This window comes from Rattus norvegicus, chromosome 16, assembly GCF_021556685.1.
Source record: "Rattus norvegicus strain SHRSP/BbbUtx chromosome 16, alternate assembly SHRSP_T2T, whole genome shotgun sequence".
In the NCBI taxonomy this organism is placed as follows: Eukaryota; Metazoa; Chordata; class Mammalia; order Rodentia; family Muridae; genus Rattus; species Rattus norvegicus.
In genome coordinates this window covers 24776484-24795534 of record NC_141549.1, presented here as the reverse complement: position 1 = coordinate 24795534, position 19051 = coordinate 24776484, and the positions used below count along the sequence as shown (strand labels likewise).

Here is a 19051-nt window from a genome sequence, read left to right as displayed (position 1 = left end):
GTAGACACTTCCTCTCTCTCCAAGGTCAGACAATGCAACTCAGCTAGAAGGAGGTATCCCATGTATAAGCAACAGCTTTTTGATAGGCCCCATCCCAGTTGACTGGGACCCATATGAAAACCTAGATGCTCTTCTGCTACATATGAGTGGGAAGGTGTGAGTCCAGCCCGTGTATGTTCTGTGGTTGGTGGTTCAGTCTCTGAGAGCCCCAGGCGTCCAGGTTATTTCACTTTGTTGTTTGTCCTCTGGAGTACTTATCTCCTTGCAGACCTGGAATCTTTCCTCCTAGTGTTCCCTAAGAGTCTACTGCCATACATCCCTGAGCAAGGCAAATATTCTCTTTAGAGTTTTTAAGAGGGAGGGAGGAGAGAGAGAGACAGAGAGAGAGAGAGAGAGAGAGAGACAGAGAGAAAGAGAGAGAGAGAGAGAGAGAGAGAGAGACAGAGAGAGAGACAGAGAGAGAGACAGAGAGAGACAGAGAGAGAGACAGAGAGAGACAGAGAGTCAGAGAGAGAGAGAGAGAGAGAGAGAGAGAGAGAGAGAGAGAGAGATTGATTGACTGATTGTGTGTATGCATGCTTGAGCCTTTTAGTTTGTGTTCTATTTAAAAGCTAACCATGCCTCATGTTTTCTCTTGAGAAAGTCGCAAGGGTACCAGTCAACAGTCATAGTGAATTGCTGAAAAATAAATTCAAAATTGTTTGGCTAGACCTGTAGTCCCATGAATTACATCCCAGACTGTGGGAGGTAGGAGACACACAGACCTTTGTGAGTTAAGTACAACATGGTCTATGGGGTGGGTTTCAGACCAGCATGGCTACATAGTGAGATCCGGTTTCAAAAAACATTGTTTGTGAACATCTAAACTAAGATACAGGGGACTGAAATATAAAGGGCTTCAAATGCTCACTAAATGTTTTTCTTATGAATAGTAAAATAACCATAACTTATAAATCTATGCCACAGTGCAAGAACACCAGCACATAAAAAAGAAGTGAAGCATGTAAGATTTTTGGAAGGTAAGATTTTTATATCATATATAAATTTACTATATTGTAGCTGGTCTTATTCACCCTAGATAAAATAGTGCGGACATTTTAGCTCCTCTCCTACTGTGACCACACAAGGCAGCCCAGCTAGCAGAAAGGAATCCAAATGCAGGCAACAGAATGAGAACCTGCCCTCACTTCAGTAAACCAGGAGTCCACATGAAGAGCACGTGAAGCTGCACGTCTGCTACCTCTGAATATGGGGTCTATGTGCAGCCCTGACGTGCTCTTTGATAGGTGGTTCAGTCCCTGTGAGCCCTCATGGGCCCCTGTTGGTTAATCTGTAGGTTTTCTTGTTGTGTTTCTGAACCTTCAATGGCACTGTCCTCCTTTGAATTCAATATCCTTCCCCCAACTCTTTCACAAGACGCCCCAACCTCCACCTGATATTTATTTGGCTGTGGGTGTGTACATCTGTTTCTATCCAGGGCTTGATGAAGACTCTCAGAAGAATTATCCAAGGCTTCTGTCTGCAAGCATAGCAAAATATCATTAATGGAGTCAAAGACTGGCTCTCTCCCACAGGGTGGGTCTCAAGTTGGTCCAGTTATTGGTTTGGTATCTCCTTAATGTCCGTTCCATTTTAACCTGCATATCTTGGTGGTAGGATAAATTTTGGGTTGATGTTTTTCTGAGTGCTTTGGTGTTCTCCTCCTTCTCCTGGAAGTCTCCCCTATGTACAGAAGGTGACCACTGAAAGCTGCATATCACCTGCTGCTAGTAGGCTCTGCAAGTCTCAGCTCCATAGATAGACTGCTAAGAGCCCCCATGGTTCCTGGTCTTTGTTTCACCACAGAGATGCATCTCCACTGGTATCTTCTGTCCCAGCTCCCACACCACACCTGCTCTGCACCTTAGTTCCCTTCCCCATCTCCCACAAATTTCCCTCCCTCAATCGAATCCTGATATCTATTTCATTTTCCCTCCTGAGTGAGATTCACGCATCTTCCCTTGGGCCCTCATTACTTAGCTTCTTTAGGTCTGTGCACTGTGGCCTGGTTATTCTGTAATTTATGGCTGCTAAGGTCCTCAACTTTAAGTGAGTACATACCATGCCTGTCCTTCTCGGTTTCAGTTACCTCATCCAATATGATGTTTGCCAATCCCATCCATTTGCCTGCAATTTTCTCAAATTCCATGTTTTTCATAGCCGAGGATTATTTCATTGTGCAAATATACCACATTTCCTTAATCAGTTTTTCAGTTGTCTCCTGTCCATGGCTATTACAAGGAGAGGTTTTATGAACATAGTTAAGCAAGTGTGCTTGGGTGGTATGGTGGAGCAAGTTTGGGGTATATGCCCATGATTGACATAGTTGTGTCTTAAGGTAAAAACTATTTCAAAATTTTTGGAAAAAAAACCCGCCAAATTGCTTTTCAAAAGGGATTTTAGGGGTTGGGGATTTAGCTCAGTGGTAGAGCACTTGCCTAGCAAGCGCAAGGCCCTGGGTTCGGTCCCCAGCTCTGAAAAAAAGAAAAAGAAAAAAGAAAAGGGATTTTAATGTCTCTCCCACCAACAATGGAGGAATGTTCCCTTTGCTCAATATCCTTGTCAGCATGGCTGTCACTTGAGGTTTTGATTCTGGCTGCTCTGACTGGTGTAGGATGGACTCAGGGTCCTTCTGATCTGCATTCAGTGATGACTGAAGATGAGCATTTGATGTCTCTCGGCCTCCTGAGCATCCTCGGCTGGGAATGCTCCGTTTACCACTGTACCCCATATTCAGATTGGTTTATTGCTAACTTTTTGGGCATTTTATATATTTTAACCATTATTTCTCTGGAAGTGTAAGACTGATGACGATCTTTTCCCAAAATGTAGGCTTCTCTTTTGTCCTTTTGATGGTGTCCTTTGCTTTACAAAGGTTTTTAAGTTTTGTGAGTCCCCATTTATCAATCGTTGATCTCAGAGGCTGGGACAGTGGTGTGCTGTTCAGGAAATTGTCTACTGTACCGATGTCCTCAGTATATTGAAGTTTCTGCTTCAATGTCAAGGTCTTTCATCCACATGAACTTGAGTTTTGTGCAGGTTGAGAAATACAGATCTATTTGCATTCTTCTTCATGCAGACATACAGTTACACCTGCACCATTTGTTGAAGAAACTTTCCTATTTTCCCCATTGTGTGGTTTTGCCTTTGTCAAAATCATGTGTTGGTAGGTATGTGTGTTTTTTCTTTGATTTGATTCCATCGTTCAACTTTTTGTTTCTATACTAATTCTATACAGCTTTTGTTATGATTGCTCTGTGATATGTCTTGATATCAGGGATGATGATACCTCCAAAAATTATTTAATTATTCAAGATATCTATCTATCTATCTATCTATCTATCTATCTATCTATCTATCTATCTATGTATCTATCATCTATCTATCATCTATCTATCTGTCAGCTATCATGGGTTTTTTGTTTTTTAAAAAATTGCTCTTTCAAGGTCTGTAAATAATGGTCTTGCAATTTTGAAGAGAAATGCATTGACTGTGAAGATGCTTTTTGTAAGATGGCCATTTTCACCTTGTTAATCCTATCCATCTGTAGTATAGGAGATCTTTCCATCTTCAGATGTCCTGTTAATTCCTTTTTCAGAGACATAAAGTTTTTGACAGGCAGGTCTTTAAGTAGCTTGATTAGAGTTGTACTGGGGTATTTAATGTTATCTGTGGTTACTGTAAAGGGTTTTGCTTGACTAAATTTTTCTTATCCCTTTTAACTGTTGCATGAGGAAGGGCTGCTGGTTTTTTGAGTTAATCTTGTTCAGACACTTTTCTGTAAGGGTTTATCACCTTTGGTGTTGGAGTTCTTTGGTAGATTTTGTGAGGTCTCTTTTGTATGTGGGCAGCTTTGCTTACTCTCTGGTTTTAAGTTTCTCTGCATATAAGTTGTTAGTGTTTATTGGCTGGTTCAGGTATGCAAATTTGATCACTGAGGTCTCTAAGACTTTTAACATGAAGGGGTGCTTGATTTTATCAACGGCTTTATCAGCATCTAATGTGATGACCAAGTGAATTTTTTTGACATCTCCACCCCTGCCAGCTGCAGCTATCCATTCATTTTCATGGCTGTCAAGCCATCTCCCCTGTATCTCCCCAGACCGGATCCTGAAACACTCAGTTGTCTCAAATTTACCCACTCCCACCTAGTTCTTTCCTTCCTCTGCCTCCTCTGATTATTTTCCGGTATGTTCTAAGTTAGATTCAAAATCCTCTCTTGGTCCTTTCTTCTTCATCTTCTTTTGGTCCTGAGTATAGTAGTGATATCCTGTACTTTATTGCTAATATCCACTTAGAAGTGAGTATACGCCATCCATGTCTTTTGGGTCTGGGTTATGTCACTCAGGAAGATATTCTCAAGTTCTATTCATTCACCTGCAAAGGTCATTATGTCTTTGTCTTTAGTAGGTGAATAGTATCCCACATTGTCTTTTTTCATTAAAAAAAAAAACTTCACCCTTGTCAGTTGCAGATTTCCATTCACTTTCAGGACCATCCATCCATCTCTCCTCTTCCTTACCCACACCTGATTCCAAACCCATCCCATAGCCCTCCGTATCTCTTCTCTATTCAGTTCACTCCCTCCGTCTTCCTCTTAGGACTGCTTTATGCACTCCTTTAAGTGAGATTCAGGCATCCTCACTTGTGCATTCCTTCTTGTGTAGCTTTTCTGCGTCTGTGGATAAAAACATGGTGTCTGTATTTTTGGCCAATAACCATCTATAAGTGAGTACATAACACACATGTCCTGTTTGGACTCCGGAGGATATTCTCAAGTTCCATTGATTTACCTGCAAAATTCATTCTGCCTTTGTTTGTAATAGTGGGATAATATGCCATTTTGAAAGTATACATCACTTTCTTTTTTTTATTAACTTATGTATTTCTTATTTACACTTCAAGTGTTATTCCCTTTCCCAGTTTCCGGGCCAAAATCTCCGTGGCCCCTCCCACTCCCCTTCTTTATGGATGTTCCCCTCCCATTCCTCCCCTATTGCCGCCCTCCCCCCAACAATCACGTTCACTGGGGGTTCAGTCTTCGCAGGACCCAGGGCTTCCCCTTCCACTGGTGCTCTTACAAGGCCATTCATTGCTACCTATGAGGTCGGAGTCCATGGTCAGTCCATGTATAGTCTTTAGGTAGTGGCTTAGTCCCTGGAAGCTCTGGTTGCTTGGCATTGTTGTTCATATGGCATCTCATCCCCTTCAATCTCTTTCCGTCCTTTCTCTGATTCCTTCAACGGGGGTCCTGTTCTCAGTTCAGTGGTTTGCTGCTGGCATTCACCTCTGTATTTGCTGTATTCTGGCTGTGTCTCTCAGGAGAGATCTACATCCGTATCCTGACGGTCTGCACTTCTTTGCTTCATCCATCTTGTCTAATTCGGTGGCTGTATATGTATGGGCCACATGTGGGGCAGGCTCTTAATGGGTGTTACTTCAGTCTCTGTTTTAATCTTTGCCTCTCTATTCCCTGCCAAGGGCATTCTTGTTCCCCTTTCAAAGAAGGAGTGAATTATTCACATTTTGATCATCCATCTTGAGTTTCATGTGTTCTATGCATCTAGGGTAATTCAAGCATTTGGGCTAATATCCACTTATCAATGAGTGCACACCATATGTGTTTTTCTGTGATTGGGTTAGCTCACTCAGGATGATATTTTCCAGTTCCAACCATTTGCCTATGAATTTCACAAAGGCATTGTTTTTGATAGCTGAGTAATATTCCATTGTGTAGATGTACCACATTTTCTGTATCCATTCCTCTGTTGAAGGGCATCTGGGTTCTTTCCAGCTTCTGGGTATTATAAATAAGGCTGCTATGAATGTAGTGGAGCACGTGTCTTTTTTATATGTTGCGGCATCTTTTGGGTATATGCCCAAGAGAGGTATAGCTGGATCCTCAGGCAGTTCAATGTCCAATTTTCTGAGGATCCTCCAGACTGATTTCCAGATTGGTTGTACCAGTCTGCAATCCCACCAACAATGGAGGAGTGTTCCTCTTTCTCTGCATCCTTGCCAGCATCTGCTGTCACCTGACTTTTTGATCTTAGCCATTCTCACTGGTGTGAGGTGAAATCTCAGGGTTGTTTTGATTTGCATTTCCCTTATGAATAAAGATGTTGAGCATTTCTTTAGGTGTTTCTCAGCCATTCGGCATTCCTCAGCTGTGAGTTCTTTGTTTAGCTCTGAACCCCATTTTTTAATAGGGTTATTTGTCTCCCTGCGGTCTAACTTCTTGAGTTCTTTGTTTATTTTGGATATAAGGTCTCTATCTGTTGTAGGATTGGTAAAGATCTTTTCCCAATCTGTTGGTTGCCGATTTGTCGAACCACAGTGTCCTTTGCCTTACAGAAGCTTTGCAGTTTTATGAGATCCCATTTGTCGATTCTTGATCTTAGAGCATAAGCCTTTGGTGTTTTGTTCAGGAAACTTTTTCCAGTGCCTATGTGTTCCAGATGCTTCCCTAGTTTTTCTTCTATTAGTTTGAGTGTATCAGGTTTGATGTGGAGGTCCTTGATCCACTTGGACTTAAACTTTGTACAGGGTGATAAGCATGGATCAATCTGCATTCTTCTACATGTTGACCTCCAGTTGAACCAGCACCATTTGCTGAAAATGCTATCTTTTTTCCATTGGATGGTTTTGGCTCCTTTGTCAAAAATCAAGTGCCCATAGGTGTGTGGGTTCATTTCTGGGTCTTCAGTTCTGTTCCATTGTTCTATCTGTCTGTCTCTGTACCAATACCATGCAGTTTTTATCACTATTGCTCTGTAATACTGCTTGAGTTCAGGGATAGTGATTCCCCCTGAAGTCCTTTTATTGTTGAGGATAGTTTTAGCTATCCTGGGTTTTTGGTTATTCCAGATGAATTTGCAAATTGTTCTGTCTAACTCTTTGAAGAATTGGATTGTTATTTTGATGGGGATTGCATTGAATCTGTAGATCGCTTTTGGTAAGATGACCATTTTTACTATATTAATCCTGCCAATCCATGAGCATGGGAGATCTTTCCATCTTCTGAGGTCTTCTTCAATTTCTTTCTTCAGAGTCTTGAAGTTCTTATTGTACAGATCTTTTACTTGCTTGGTTAAAGTCACACTGAGGTACCTTATATTATTTGGGTCTATTATGAAGGGTGTTGTTTCCCTAATTTCTTTCTCGGTTGTTTCTCTTTTGTGTAGAGGAAGGCTACTGCTTTATTTGAGTTAATTTTATACCCAGCCACTTTACTGAAGTTGTTTATTAGCTTTAGTAGTTCTCTGGTGGAACTTTTGGGATCACTTAAATGTACTATCATATCATCTGCAAATAGTGATATTTTGACTTCTTCTATTCCAATCTGTATCCCTTTGATCTCCTTTTGTTGTCTGATTGCTCTGTCTAGAAATTCAAGAACTATATTGAATAAGTAGGGAGAGAGTGGGCAGCCTTGTCTAGTCCCTGATTTTAGTGGGATTGCTTCAAGGTTCTCTCCATTTAGTTTAATGTTAGCAACTGGTTTGCTGTATATGGCTTTTACTATGTTTAGGTATGGGCCTTGAATTCCTATTCTTTCCATGACTTTTATCATGAAGGGGTGTTGAATTTTGTCAAATGCTTTCTCAGCATCTAATGAAATGATCATGTGGTTCTGTTCTTTCAGTTTGTTTATAGAATGGATCACGTTGATGGTTTTCCGTATATTAAACCATCCCTGCATGCCTGGGATGAAGCCTACCTGATCATGGTGGATGATTGTTTTGATGTGCTCTTGAATTCGGTTTGCCAGAATTTTATTGAGTATTTTTGCGTCGATATTCATAAGGGAAATTGGTCTGAAGTTCTCTTTCTTTGTTGTGTCTTTGTGTGGTTTAGGTATAAGAGTAATTGTGGCTTCGTAGAAGGAATTCGGTAGGGCTCCATCTGTTTCAATTTTGTGGAATAGTTTGGATAATATTGGTATGAGGTCTTCTATGAAGGTTTGATAGAATTCTGCACTAAACCCGTCTGGACCTGGACTCTTTTTGGTTGGGAGACCTTTAATGACTGCTTCTATTTCCTTAGGAGTTATGGGGTTGTTTAACTGGTTTATCTGTTCCTGATTTAACTTCGGTACCTGGTATCTGTCTAGGAAATTGTCCATTTCCTGAAAATTTTCAAATTTTGTTGAATATAGGTTTTTATAGTAAGATCTGATGATTTTTTGAATTTCCTCTGAATCTGTAGTTATGTCTCCCTTTTCATTTCTGATTTTGTTATTTGGACGCACTCTCTGTGTCCTCTCGTTAGTCTGGCTAAGGGTTTATCTATCTTGTTGATTTTCTCAAAGAACCAACTTTTGGTTCTGTTGATTCTTTCTATGGTCCTTTTTGTTTCTACTTGGTTGATTTCATCTCTGAGTTTGATTATTTCCTGCCTTCTGCTCCTCCTGGGTGTATTTGCTTCTTTTTGTTCTAGAGATTTTAGGTGTGCTGTCAAGCTGCTGACATATCCTCTTTCCTGTTTCTTTCTGCAGGCACTCAGCGCTATGAGTTTTCCTCTTAGCACAGCTTTCATTGTGTCCCATAAGTTTGAGTATATTGTATCTTCATTTTCATTAAATTCTAAAAAGTTTTTAATTTCTTTCTTTATTTCTTCCTTGACCAGGTTATCATTGAGTAGAGCATTGTTCAATTTCCACGTATATGTGGGCATTCTTCCCTTATTGTTATTGAAGACCAGTTTTAGGCTGTGGTGGTCCGATAGCACGCATGGGATTATTTCTATCTTTCTGTACCTGTTGAGGCCCGTTTTTTGACCAATTATATGGTCAATTTTGGAGAAAGTACCATGAGGAGCTGAGAAGAAGGTATATCCTTTTGCTTTAGGATAGAATGTTCTATAAATATCCGTTAAGTCATTTGGCTCATGACTTCTCTTAGTCTGTCGACATCACTGTTTAATTTCTGTTTCCATGATCTGTCCATTGATGAGAGTGGGGTGTTGAAATCTCCCACTATTATTGTGTGAGGTACAATGTGTGTTTTGAGCTTTAGTAAGGTTTCTTTTACATATGTAGGTGCCCTTGTATTTGGGGCATAGATATTTAGGATTGAGAGTTCATCTTGGTGGATTTTTCCTTTGATGAATATGAAGTGTCCTTCCTTATCTTTTTTGATGACTTTTAGTTGGAAATTGATTTTATTTGATATTAGAATGGCTACTCCAGCTTGCTTCTTCTGACCATTTGCTTGGAAAGTTGTTTTCCAGCCTTTCACTCTGAGGTAGTGTCTGTCTTTGTCTCTGAGGTGTGATTCCTGTAGGCAGCAGAATGCAGGGTCCTCGTTGCGTATCCAGTTTGTTAATCTATGTCTTTTTATTGGGGAGTTGAGGCCATTGATATTGAGAATTATTAAGGAATAGTGATTATTGTTTCCCTTTATATTCATATTTGGATGTGAGGTTATGTTTGTGTGCTTTCATTCTCTTTGTTTTGTTGCCAAGACGATTAGTTTCTTGCTTCTTCTAGGGTATAGCTTGCCTCCTTATGTTGGGCTTTACCATTTATTATCCTTTGTAGTGCAGGATTTGTAGAAAGATATTGTGTAAATTTGGTTTTGTCATGGAATATCTTGTTTCTCCATCAATGTTAATTGAGAGTTTTGCTGGATTCAGTAACCTGGGCTGGCATTTGTGTTCTCTTAGGGTCTGTATGACATCAGTCCAGGATCTTCTGGCCTTCATAGTTTCTGGCGAGAAGTCTGGTGTGATTCTGATAGGTCTCCCTTTATATGTTACTTGATCTTTTTCCCTTACTGCTTTTAATATTCTTTCTTTATTTTGTGCGTTTGGTGTTTTGACAATTATGTGACGGGAGGTGTTTCTTTTCTGGTCCAATCTATTTGGAGTTCTGTAGGCTTCTTGTATGTCTATGGGTATCTCTTTTTTTAGGTTAGGGAAGATTTCTTCTATGATTTTGTTGAAGATATTTACTGGTCCTTTCAGCTGGGAGTCTTCACTCTCTTCTATACCTATTATCCTTAGGTTTGATCTTCTCATTGAGTCCTGGATTTCCTATATGTTTTGGACCAGTAGCTTTTTCCGCTTTACATTATCTTTGACAGTTGAGTCAATGATTTCTATGGAATCTTCTGCTCCTGAGATTCTCTCTTCCATCTCTTGTATTCTGTTGGTAAAGCTTGTATCTACAGCTCCTTGTCTCTTCTTATGGTTTTCTATATCCAGGGTTGTTTCCATGTGTTCTTTCTTGATTGCTTCTATTTCCATTTTTAATTCCTTCAACTGTTTGATTGTGTTTTCCTGGAATTCTTTCAGGGATTTTTGCGATTCCTCTCTGTAGGCTTCTACTTGTTTATTAATGTTTTCCTGTGTTTCCCTAAGTGTGTTCATGTCTTTCTTGAAGTCCTCCAGCATCATGATCAAATATGATTTTGAAACTAGATCTTGCTTTTGTGGTGTGTTTGGATATTCCATGTTTGTTTTGGTGGGAGAATTGGGCTCCGATGATGGCATGTAGTCTTGGTTTCTGTTGCTTGGGTTCCTGCGCTTGACTCTCGCCATCAGATTATCTCTAGTGTTACTTTGTTCTGCTATTTCTGACAGTGGCTAGACTGTCCTATAAGCCTGTGTGTCAGGAGTGCTGTAGACCTGTTTTCCTCTCTTTCAGTCAGTTATGGGGACAGAGTGTTCTGCTTTCAGGCGTGTAGTTTTTCCTCTCTACAGGTCTTCAGCTGTTCCTTTGGGCCTGTGTCTTGAGTTCACCAGGCAGCTTTCTTGCAGCAGAATATTTGGTCTTACCTGTGGTCCTGAGGCTCAAGTTCGCTCGTGGGGTGCTGCCCAGGGGCTCTCTGCAGCGGCAGCAACCAGGAAGACCTGGGCCGCCCCTTCCGGGAGCTTCAGTGCACCAGGGTTCCAGATGGTCTTTGGCTTTTTCCTCTGGCGTCCGAGATGTGCGTGCAGGCAGCAGTCTCTTCTGGTTTCCCAGGCTTGTCTGCCTCTCTGAAGGTTTAGGTCTCCCTCCCACGGGATTTGGGTGCAGAGAACTGTTTTTCCGGTCTGTTTCTTTCAGGTTCCGGCGTTGTCTCAGGCAGGTGTCCTGCCGCTCCTGGGAAAACTGATATTCTTAGCATTCAATGAAAGCAGCCTCCATATGGGCTACTCTGACCGCACCTTTTCCCTGTAGTTCTATTAATTAGCAAAAGATATAGTGATACTTGATTTATATGCTGCAAGACATAATTTCCAGTAAAAAAAAAAAAACATTGGCACAGTAGATGGAAGGTTGAAAAACCACATCATTCTCCAGTACACAGCACTGAATGATCCCTTGATTGAGTCTGAATAAGATTAGATTCCAACAGTGGGAGAAGCACCACAGAATTTCTCCTTTCAGCAACCTACACCACAGCATCTCTCATACCTACTTTGGAGAGAGCCAGCCAGAGAATAGTGTAGAGGAACCTAAATGACCCTCTTCACATAACCCTGAGGGAAACAGAATTATCATAATGTGGGTGTCTTTTTTTAAAATGTATTTCAGCACTGGAGTTTTGTTTGTGTTGTCGAGGACTGAAAGAGGCCCCACACATGCTGAGCATACAGTCCACCATAGAGACATTTTCTCAGCCCATTTGTTGATAGGACAAAAACTTGCTCTGGTCATGGGCAATGCCAAGGGGTGTGCAGTGGAGTTTTACATACTGTAAAGGAAATGAACTAGGGTTGTTCATTCTCTGAAGCATCTTTCGAGGGCAGGCTTTATCCAGAGAGTGAAACTTGAGACACTCTACGGTTTATATATGGAAATATATTTTTAAAATGTTTTATGTGTGATTGCTGCTCTATCTGCAAGTTTCTTTCATGCTTCTCTCTGGAGTAATAATTCATGTTGCATAACTACTAAGGAAGTCTTTCCAGTTGCTCTTGCCATGGCCGGCAATGGAAGTTGATGTTGAACTTCTTTTTGATGGAAATGAGCTAGGGGTCAATGCTAGATCTGAGGGCCCTTAACATCTTCTTCAGAAGATCTCGACTACAGTAACACACTGATCTCTCAAGAGCTTTGTCACACTTGCAGCTGGAAATACTTTGTAAAGGTCTTTGGGTCTCCTATATTTGACTATGCTGCAACGACAGTCACCAGAGACTGTGCTTCCCGGTGGTAGCAATGAATGTTCCCCTACAGTGAAGGAAGTTCAAGTCGACCTTTGTAGCAGCCCCTTTCACTGCTGTACGAGATGAGCATGCTCACCTAGAGTGCTGCAAACATCCCTAGTCCAGAGGCAAAAAGCAGCAGTGGCAACATGACGCTGTCCTTTTAACCCTTCACTATGGGACAACAGTTCAGGCTAAGATGATAATTTCTGTGTCTGATAGTGATCAGGATCATAGGTAATTTGCACAACAATTTTTATAAGTAGTAACTTTTGATCAAATTTTCTCTTTGTCTTTAAAATATACTAGGAAATGGGAAGAAAGGTTTTTGCATATATTTATTATTTACCAATAATTATTCACTTTAAAGGCTTTTCATAAATGGTGCCAAAGGATATAGGGTCACAAATATTAGCCTTTGTACTTATTGTCATGTTTCCTATAGTTGTTTAGTGACAAATTTTGCTTCCCTCTTTAGAAGCTGGTAAGAGACTTACAGGAACATCACCATGGTAAGAATGTGTGCATTTTACAATAAATTAATCTGTAAAAAGTATAATGTTCAGAACCTGACATTCTCTTTGCCTCTGTGTACTACGATTTCAGCTTCTTTATTTCTTCTATAATCACAAGCTGAACAATTATCTCCCACACAGCATGAGTTATGGACAAACATCCTTAGGTAGGGAGATGATTCAGTGGATAAAGTGCTTGCCATGAGTCTCTGAGAATGGAAGTTTGGATTCTCAGAATCCACATGAGGTCTTGAGGATCTTTTGTGCATCTGAATCCTGGGGCACTTATGGTGAGGCAGGAGGTTGTGAGAGAGAATCCCCTGAAGTTTACTGGATAGTTTGCCTGGGTTTCTTATTCATGAAGAAGGGATTGAGCCACAAAACCAAGGTTGGAAGAATGTTGCATGCTGTTATTCTAAAGGCTCCCTGACAAGCCCTCCTTTCTTGTTCCTAGGTGTGTGAATGTGGATAATGTCAGCTCTACCTCCTCTGTGAAGGTAAAATTCTTCTTTGTGAATTTAATTTTCTTATGAATTTTGTTACAATTCAGCAATATTGTAACTATCCCAGTTTTGTATGGAAAGATTGTTCAAGGGAGTCCACATTGTAGATGTGGAGATTTCTACAAACTGCAAGTGAGCAGTAAGTCCTTGTGGGTAGTGGTGGCCAATAAGAGAATGGACTCAAAAGACATAGTGAGTGGAAGACTGAGCGCAGTCCTCGTACAATAGAAGATGTCTGATGTTTGACAAGTATTGTTTGCAGAAATGATTACATGTTCGACTGATTTTAAAATGTGACTGTTACTAGACCATAATATTTCTTTTTTAAAAAATTTTTATTAGATATATTTCTTTACTTACTTTTCCAATGTTTTTCCCCTTCCTGGTTTCCGGTCCATGAGCCCCCATCCCTTTTCCCTCACCCTCTCCCATATCGGTTTTCCTGGGCTGGAGAGATGGCTCAGTGGTTAAGAGCACTGACTGAAAGAACCAAAAAAAAAAAAAAAACAAAACAAAACAAAACAAAAAAAAAGAGCACTGATTGCTCTTCCAGAGGTCTTGATGAATCCAATTCCCAGCAACCACATGTTGACTGACGACTATCTATAATGAGATATGATGATCTCTCCTGGTGTGTCTGATGATAGCTACTGTATACTTATATATAATAAGTACTTCTTAGTAAGTCCAGACATTTCTATAATCCATGAATCTCCTAAGTGACTTTACCCTCAGGAAAATGCATGCAATTTTTATCTACCTTTGGACACTGCTATTTTAGGATCCTGTATGAGAGCATCTCCTTGGTTTCTCTATTTCATGTGTATTTACACTAAGGAGAAATTGTGGCTATGTAGCAGTTTGTAATATGTTCATCAAGTTTGTCTTATGAGAATAGAGCATTTTCTATTTGATTCTATGAGGGTATGTTGAAAGCTCTTCATCTAGAAAAACAACAAGTGTTTTTCCCAATTATCCAGCATTTTTAGATGCAGGGAGTCAATTACTGTATATTTCCATTTAAGTTCTTCTTTATGGATTTTAAAATAATATAAACTTATATTCTTTGTGCCACATTCAAACAGTTAAAATATTGTAGTGCTTTACTTAGATATTTCCATATCCAGTCCGAGGCTGCTTTATCACTGTGAGCTGCTCAAGGTTAAGAAACCTGTTTCTATATAACCTATAGCCCTATAGTGAGGGGCTGTGTGAATGAAGAGTGGCAATTTAATGATTTTTGAATGTGACTCAGTGGACAATTGTGTTTCTATAAAGCAGTTTCACCGGTTCTATGGTATGGACAGTGCTAGCAATTAAATTGCCATTTATTTGTAAATGAAAACTGTGCATTTTGTGATTCCCCACAATGGAAGAGTAAGACTGTTAGAAGGGGCCTCATTAATATTAATAATCATCTTAAACTAGAAGCAGAATAATTGACTGATAATGAACTAAGCTTAGTCTCAACAAGAACAAGGTCAAGTTTGTCAGTTAATGATTTTCTCTTAATCTAGGCTAGCATAAATATTTTAACTTCTTGATGGTATCCTATTAAGTTGTAAATAGGCATATAAGAAGATATTTTATATTTAATAATTTTGATTTTCATGTGTCAATATCCTGTAATTCCTAAAGAACATTGTTGATTTGAAAGCATGCATCCTAAAAGAATAGAGTTAATTTCAAGACCAAATAAAAAGTAAACTCTCTTCTCTGCATTGCAGGGAGAATCGGGAAGAAAATTCCATATAATACCTAAGAAGATCCAAAACATTTTTAGAAAATCTGGAGTTTATGTGTCTTCTCGGGTAGACCCAATTCTTGAAGTATGGGAAGAAAATACATCTGCAACGGTAATCCCCACTGATCTGAGAAGTAACCTATTTCCTTTTGTCAAGGGGAGTGATGGGTGTTTGTGCCTATGCCTTCCTAGTGCAAGTAGTGAACGAGTAGAGAAAGATCAGCCTTGAGCATTCCCTTCACACTCTCCATATCCTCACTCCTTGCCAGTCACTGCATTAGGCAGTGCTTCTCAACCTTCCTAATGCTGTGACCTTTAATACAGTTCCTCATGCTGTGGTGATTCCCAACCATACAACTGTTTTGTTGCTACTGCATCAGTGTCAGATTGATAATATCATCAACTGTAATGTCGTATTGGTATTTTCAAAAGGTCTTTGCCAACCTGTGTGAGACTGTTCTATGCCCTCCTCCAATAGGGTATGACAGACGGGTTGAGAATCACTGTCATAAAATGTAATAATAGTAAATTAGACTATGGAAACAGAAGAAAAAACAGAAAATGAGCATGTTTTTAACTCACTGAGGAGAACTCATAAAAATACAGAAACCAAATAGTACATGCTCCTGGAAATAGGTACAGTCAACATGAAAGCGACCACCATAGTTGTGTTTCATTTACTTTGGATTGACTGACTTTATGTGTGTGAATGTTTTGCGTGTATTCTGTCTGTATACCATGTGCGTGTGCTTCCCACAAAAATCAGAAGAGGTCATTTCATCCTTTGTTCTTGTTGTTCCAGAATTTTGTCAACCAATATTATGTGTTTTACAAAGCAAAGCCAGGTGTCCTGGAGGAGCAATGAATGTTTTAAACTCCTCAGCCCCTTTTCCAGAACACAGATTTAATATGTTTGATAGGCAAAAAGATTAAAATTATCATCAGGGGAAATAAGAAGTCAGTCTTCTGATATTTCTTAACTTCCTGGACAGGACCTCAGCATTCTGGTTTTACCCATTGAAGTCCAAAGTACTTATAGGCGGGGTGCCCACAACAGGAGGCTGGGTATGTTTGTGTACACAGTTAATTCATGAACTCATAAATCAGGCAGGATGGTCTCTGTCAGTTCAAGGACATTCTGTACTTAATTTATTTGGGGAGTAGGAGAATGTAAGTTGAATTGTAGGTATCAAAAGATAACTTGTATGAATCAATCTTTCCCTTCCTCTGTTTCCAGTCGCAGGTATCAAATTCAAGTTGTCAGTCAGGCTACCAAGTAGGTTTATCACATTGGTAGTATGATTTACACTTTGGTTAGCATTAACAGACAAACAGTAGATAAACTCTGCATGTGTGTGTGTGGGGGGGGTTATTTAACATTAACACAAATGCTAAGCAGTGCATGGGAGGATCAGACAAAGAAATGGGAGTTCATGTGATTGAACACTTGGCCACTGATGGGAGATTGTTTAACTTTCGGGGTCTGGCCTTGCTAGCAGAAGGTTTTCAGTGGTAGATTTTAATGGCTATGACTACTTGTGGTACCAGTACTGTGTTATCTGCTTCCCGGTCTACCAGCCTGTGAGAACCAATAATGTACTGCCAAAAGTCAGGCCTCCCTGTTCCTTCCTTGAAATAAGTGACTGGTTTTCCCCATCAGATATTTTGTCACAGAAAGTACAGAAACAAATTCAAAAGTAACAGCCATCTTTCCTGTTTAAATCCCCTTTCAGAAGTTACAAAGCAAGCAGAAGGGTGTGTCTGCTGATCTTACACACACTACTTACTCCTTACTCCACTGCATACTGTCAACACGTAGCTAACTACCTTCCTCTAGACCTCTAATTTCATCATTAGGAAAGAGGAAGTTCAGATATAATTATTACACATAATGGAATCATTAGAAACTGTAATTTACAGAAACCAAACTCAAATGCTCTTCGTTTATGCCTAGATCAATTTGGTTTCCAATTAACTACTAAAGGTGATGAACCTGCGTAATTTTTATTCTAGGAAGAACTTAGCAAAGACATAGAACTCAGGTACTTTAATAAAGAGAAATTCACTCGGCAATCACCTTCTATTGCAGTGAAAAGTCATTAGAATTTTCTAAACTAAAATTTCTAATGCAAACACATTTTATCCTAACTAGAATTTTATGATGTTATGGAATGTACAAATAATGGTGATGAATATAGTAACTAAATTTTATATGCCCATGATTAGAATACAATCCACAATATCATTACAGCAGTGGGATCTTACAGAGACAACTAAGACAAAGGTAGTTTCCATTCTTCCAAGGAATAAATGTCACTGAAGTAAAACTAAACATCATTTCTGATGTTAAATTTGAATAAAACCAAACGAACACAAGACTTCCCACAAGACTACATGGCAAATGCAGTGTAATGAGTATAAAATAAAAAAATGAAAGACCTTAGCTAGTTAATATCAGTTCTCTACCCCATGCTAGCGGAATACCAGGTATAAGTCATTATAAACAAGTACAGCCAGCAGGATTTACAATAACACAGGCACATTTCAAAGGTGATGCCTAGTTTGGCTGAAAGAAAAAGATCACATGAATGAGAAATTCACACTTATTACATTTTATTTTTATTCTAAACGGCTATACACCAATCTCTCTCCTTTTATTTTAAAAGCAGTAAATATATATACATATATATACATATATACATATACTTGCATATATATGCATGTATACACATCTTCTCACGTACACATATGTAGTTACAAATACATACATGTGTATAAGTGCACACACATGTGTATATGCATATTTGCCAGCCAGATGGTTCAATGGGGTAGTGATAAGTAGTCTGGTAACACATTGCATATGAAAACATGACTATGTGTGTAACATACCCCATGGTTTGCTATATTCAAGTCTGTCTTTCTCAGGAAATCCAAGGAACTTAAATTCTCTCATGATCCATTTGAATAGTGTGAACACTAAGAGGAAATGCATGCTTCTTCAACATTATTCTTTGATCAACAGTCCTCCTTCACCTGTTCTGTTGAATCTTCTCTGTGATATATTGCTTGTTGATGCAGAGAATGTTTGACGTGTCAGTTTTGCAAGTAAGAAACGTAAATCATCCTCAAACCTGGCACTGAAAGTCAAAAGTAGACTGCCATGTTATGGGTTTCCCTGAGGTGTAAGGAAGAACAAACATGTGAAGATCTTATTTCTTATGCAGTATGAGTCAATGAGGCTTCCCATTTACAATGCAGCATCAAACCCATTCACAATCCCAACTTCCTGAATTTATCTATTTAAATCAACGAGTGTTCTGGGCATCCTATCTAAGCTAGCTTTATGGAATTTGATAACACATTTTGTGACCAAATCCCCTGGGTAACACCACTTCACAGCTTTGAATGAATCCTTCAGACTCTGTTAAATACACTCTTATTGTAACTAGCTGATGCTTATGTTAGTCACTTTCTATAGTTGTAAAAAATATCATGGGAAAGAAAATGTTTAGAAGAAAGAGATGGTGTGAAGTGGGTCTCTTGGTTAATTTGGATACAGAAATCACCATCATGATTCAGGCAGACAAGCATGACGATGAAGCAGCAGCTGAGAGATCACATCTTGACCTACACAGGAAAGAGAGAACTTAGTGGAAATGACACCAGTCTATTGAAATCTTTTTTTTTATTAACTTGAGTATTTCTTATTTACATTTCGAATGTTATTCCCTTTCCTGGTTTCTAGGCCAACATCCCCCTAATCCCTCCCCCTCCCCTTCTTTATGGGTGTTCCCCTCCCCATCCTCCCCCCATTGCTGCCCTCCCCCCAACAATCACGTTCACTGGGGGTTCAGTCTTAGCAGGACCAAGGGCTTCCCCTTCCACAGGTGATCTTACTAGAATATTTATTGCTACCTATGAGGTCAGAGTCCAGAGTCCAGGGTCAGTCCATGTATAGTCTTTAGGTAGTGGCTTAGTCCCTGGAAGCTCTGGTTGCTTGGCATTGTTGTTCATAAGGGGTCTCGAGCTCCTTCGAGCTCTTCGAGTTCTTTCTCTGATTCCTTCAACGGGGGTCCCGTTCTCAGTTCAGTGGTTTGCTGCTGGCATTCGGCTAT

General features: G+C 39.7%; 1 protein-coding gene across 1 annotated transcript in view; it reads left to right on the top strand.

Annotated features, from left to right (window-relative positions):
- The window catches only part of Potem (POTE ankyrin domain family member M), a 41584-nt gene that overhangs the window by 8026 nt on the left and 14507 nt on the right, over positions 1–19051 (top strand). The window contains exons 5-8 of the mRNA XM_087589404.1: positions 967–1019; positions 12653–12686; positions 13144–13186; positions 14920–15048. Of these exons, the coding sequence (XP_087445530.1) occupies positions 967–1019; positions 12653–12686; positions 13144–13186; positions 14920–15048 (259 nt within the window). The remainder of the gene's footprint in view (positions 1–966; positions 1020–12652; positions 12687–13143; positions 13187–14919; positions 15049–19051) is intronic.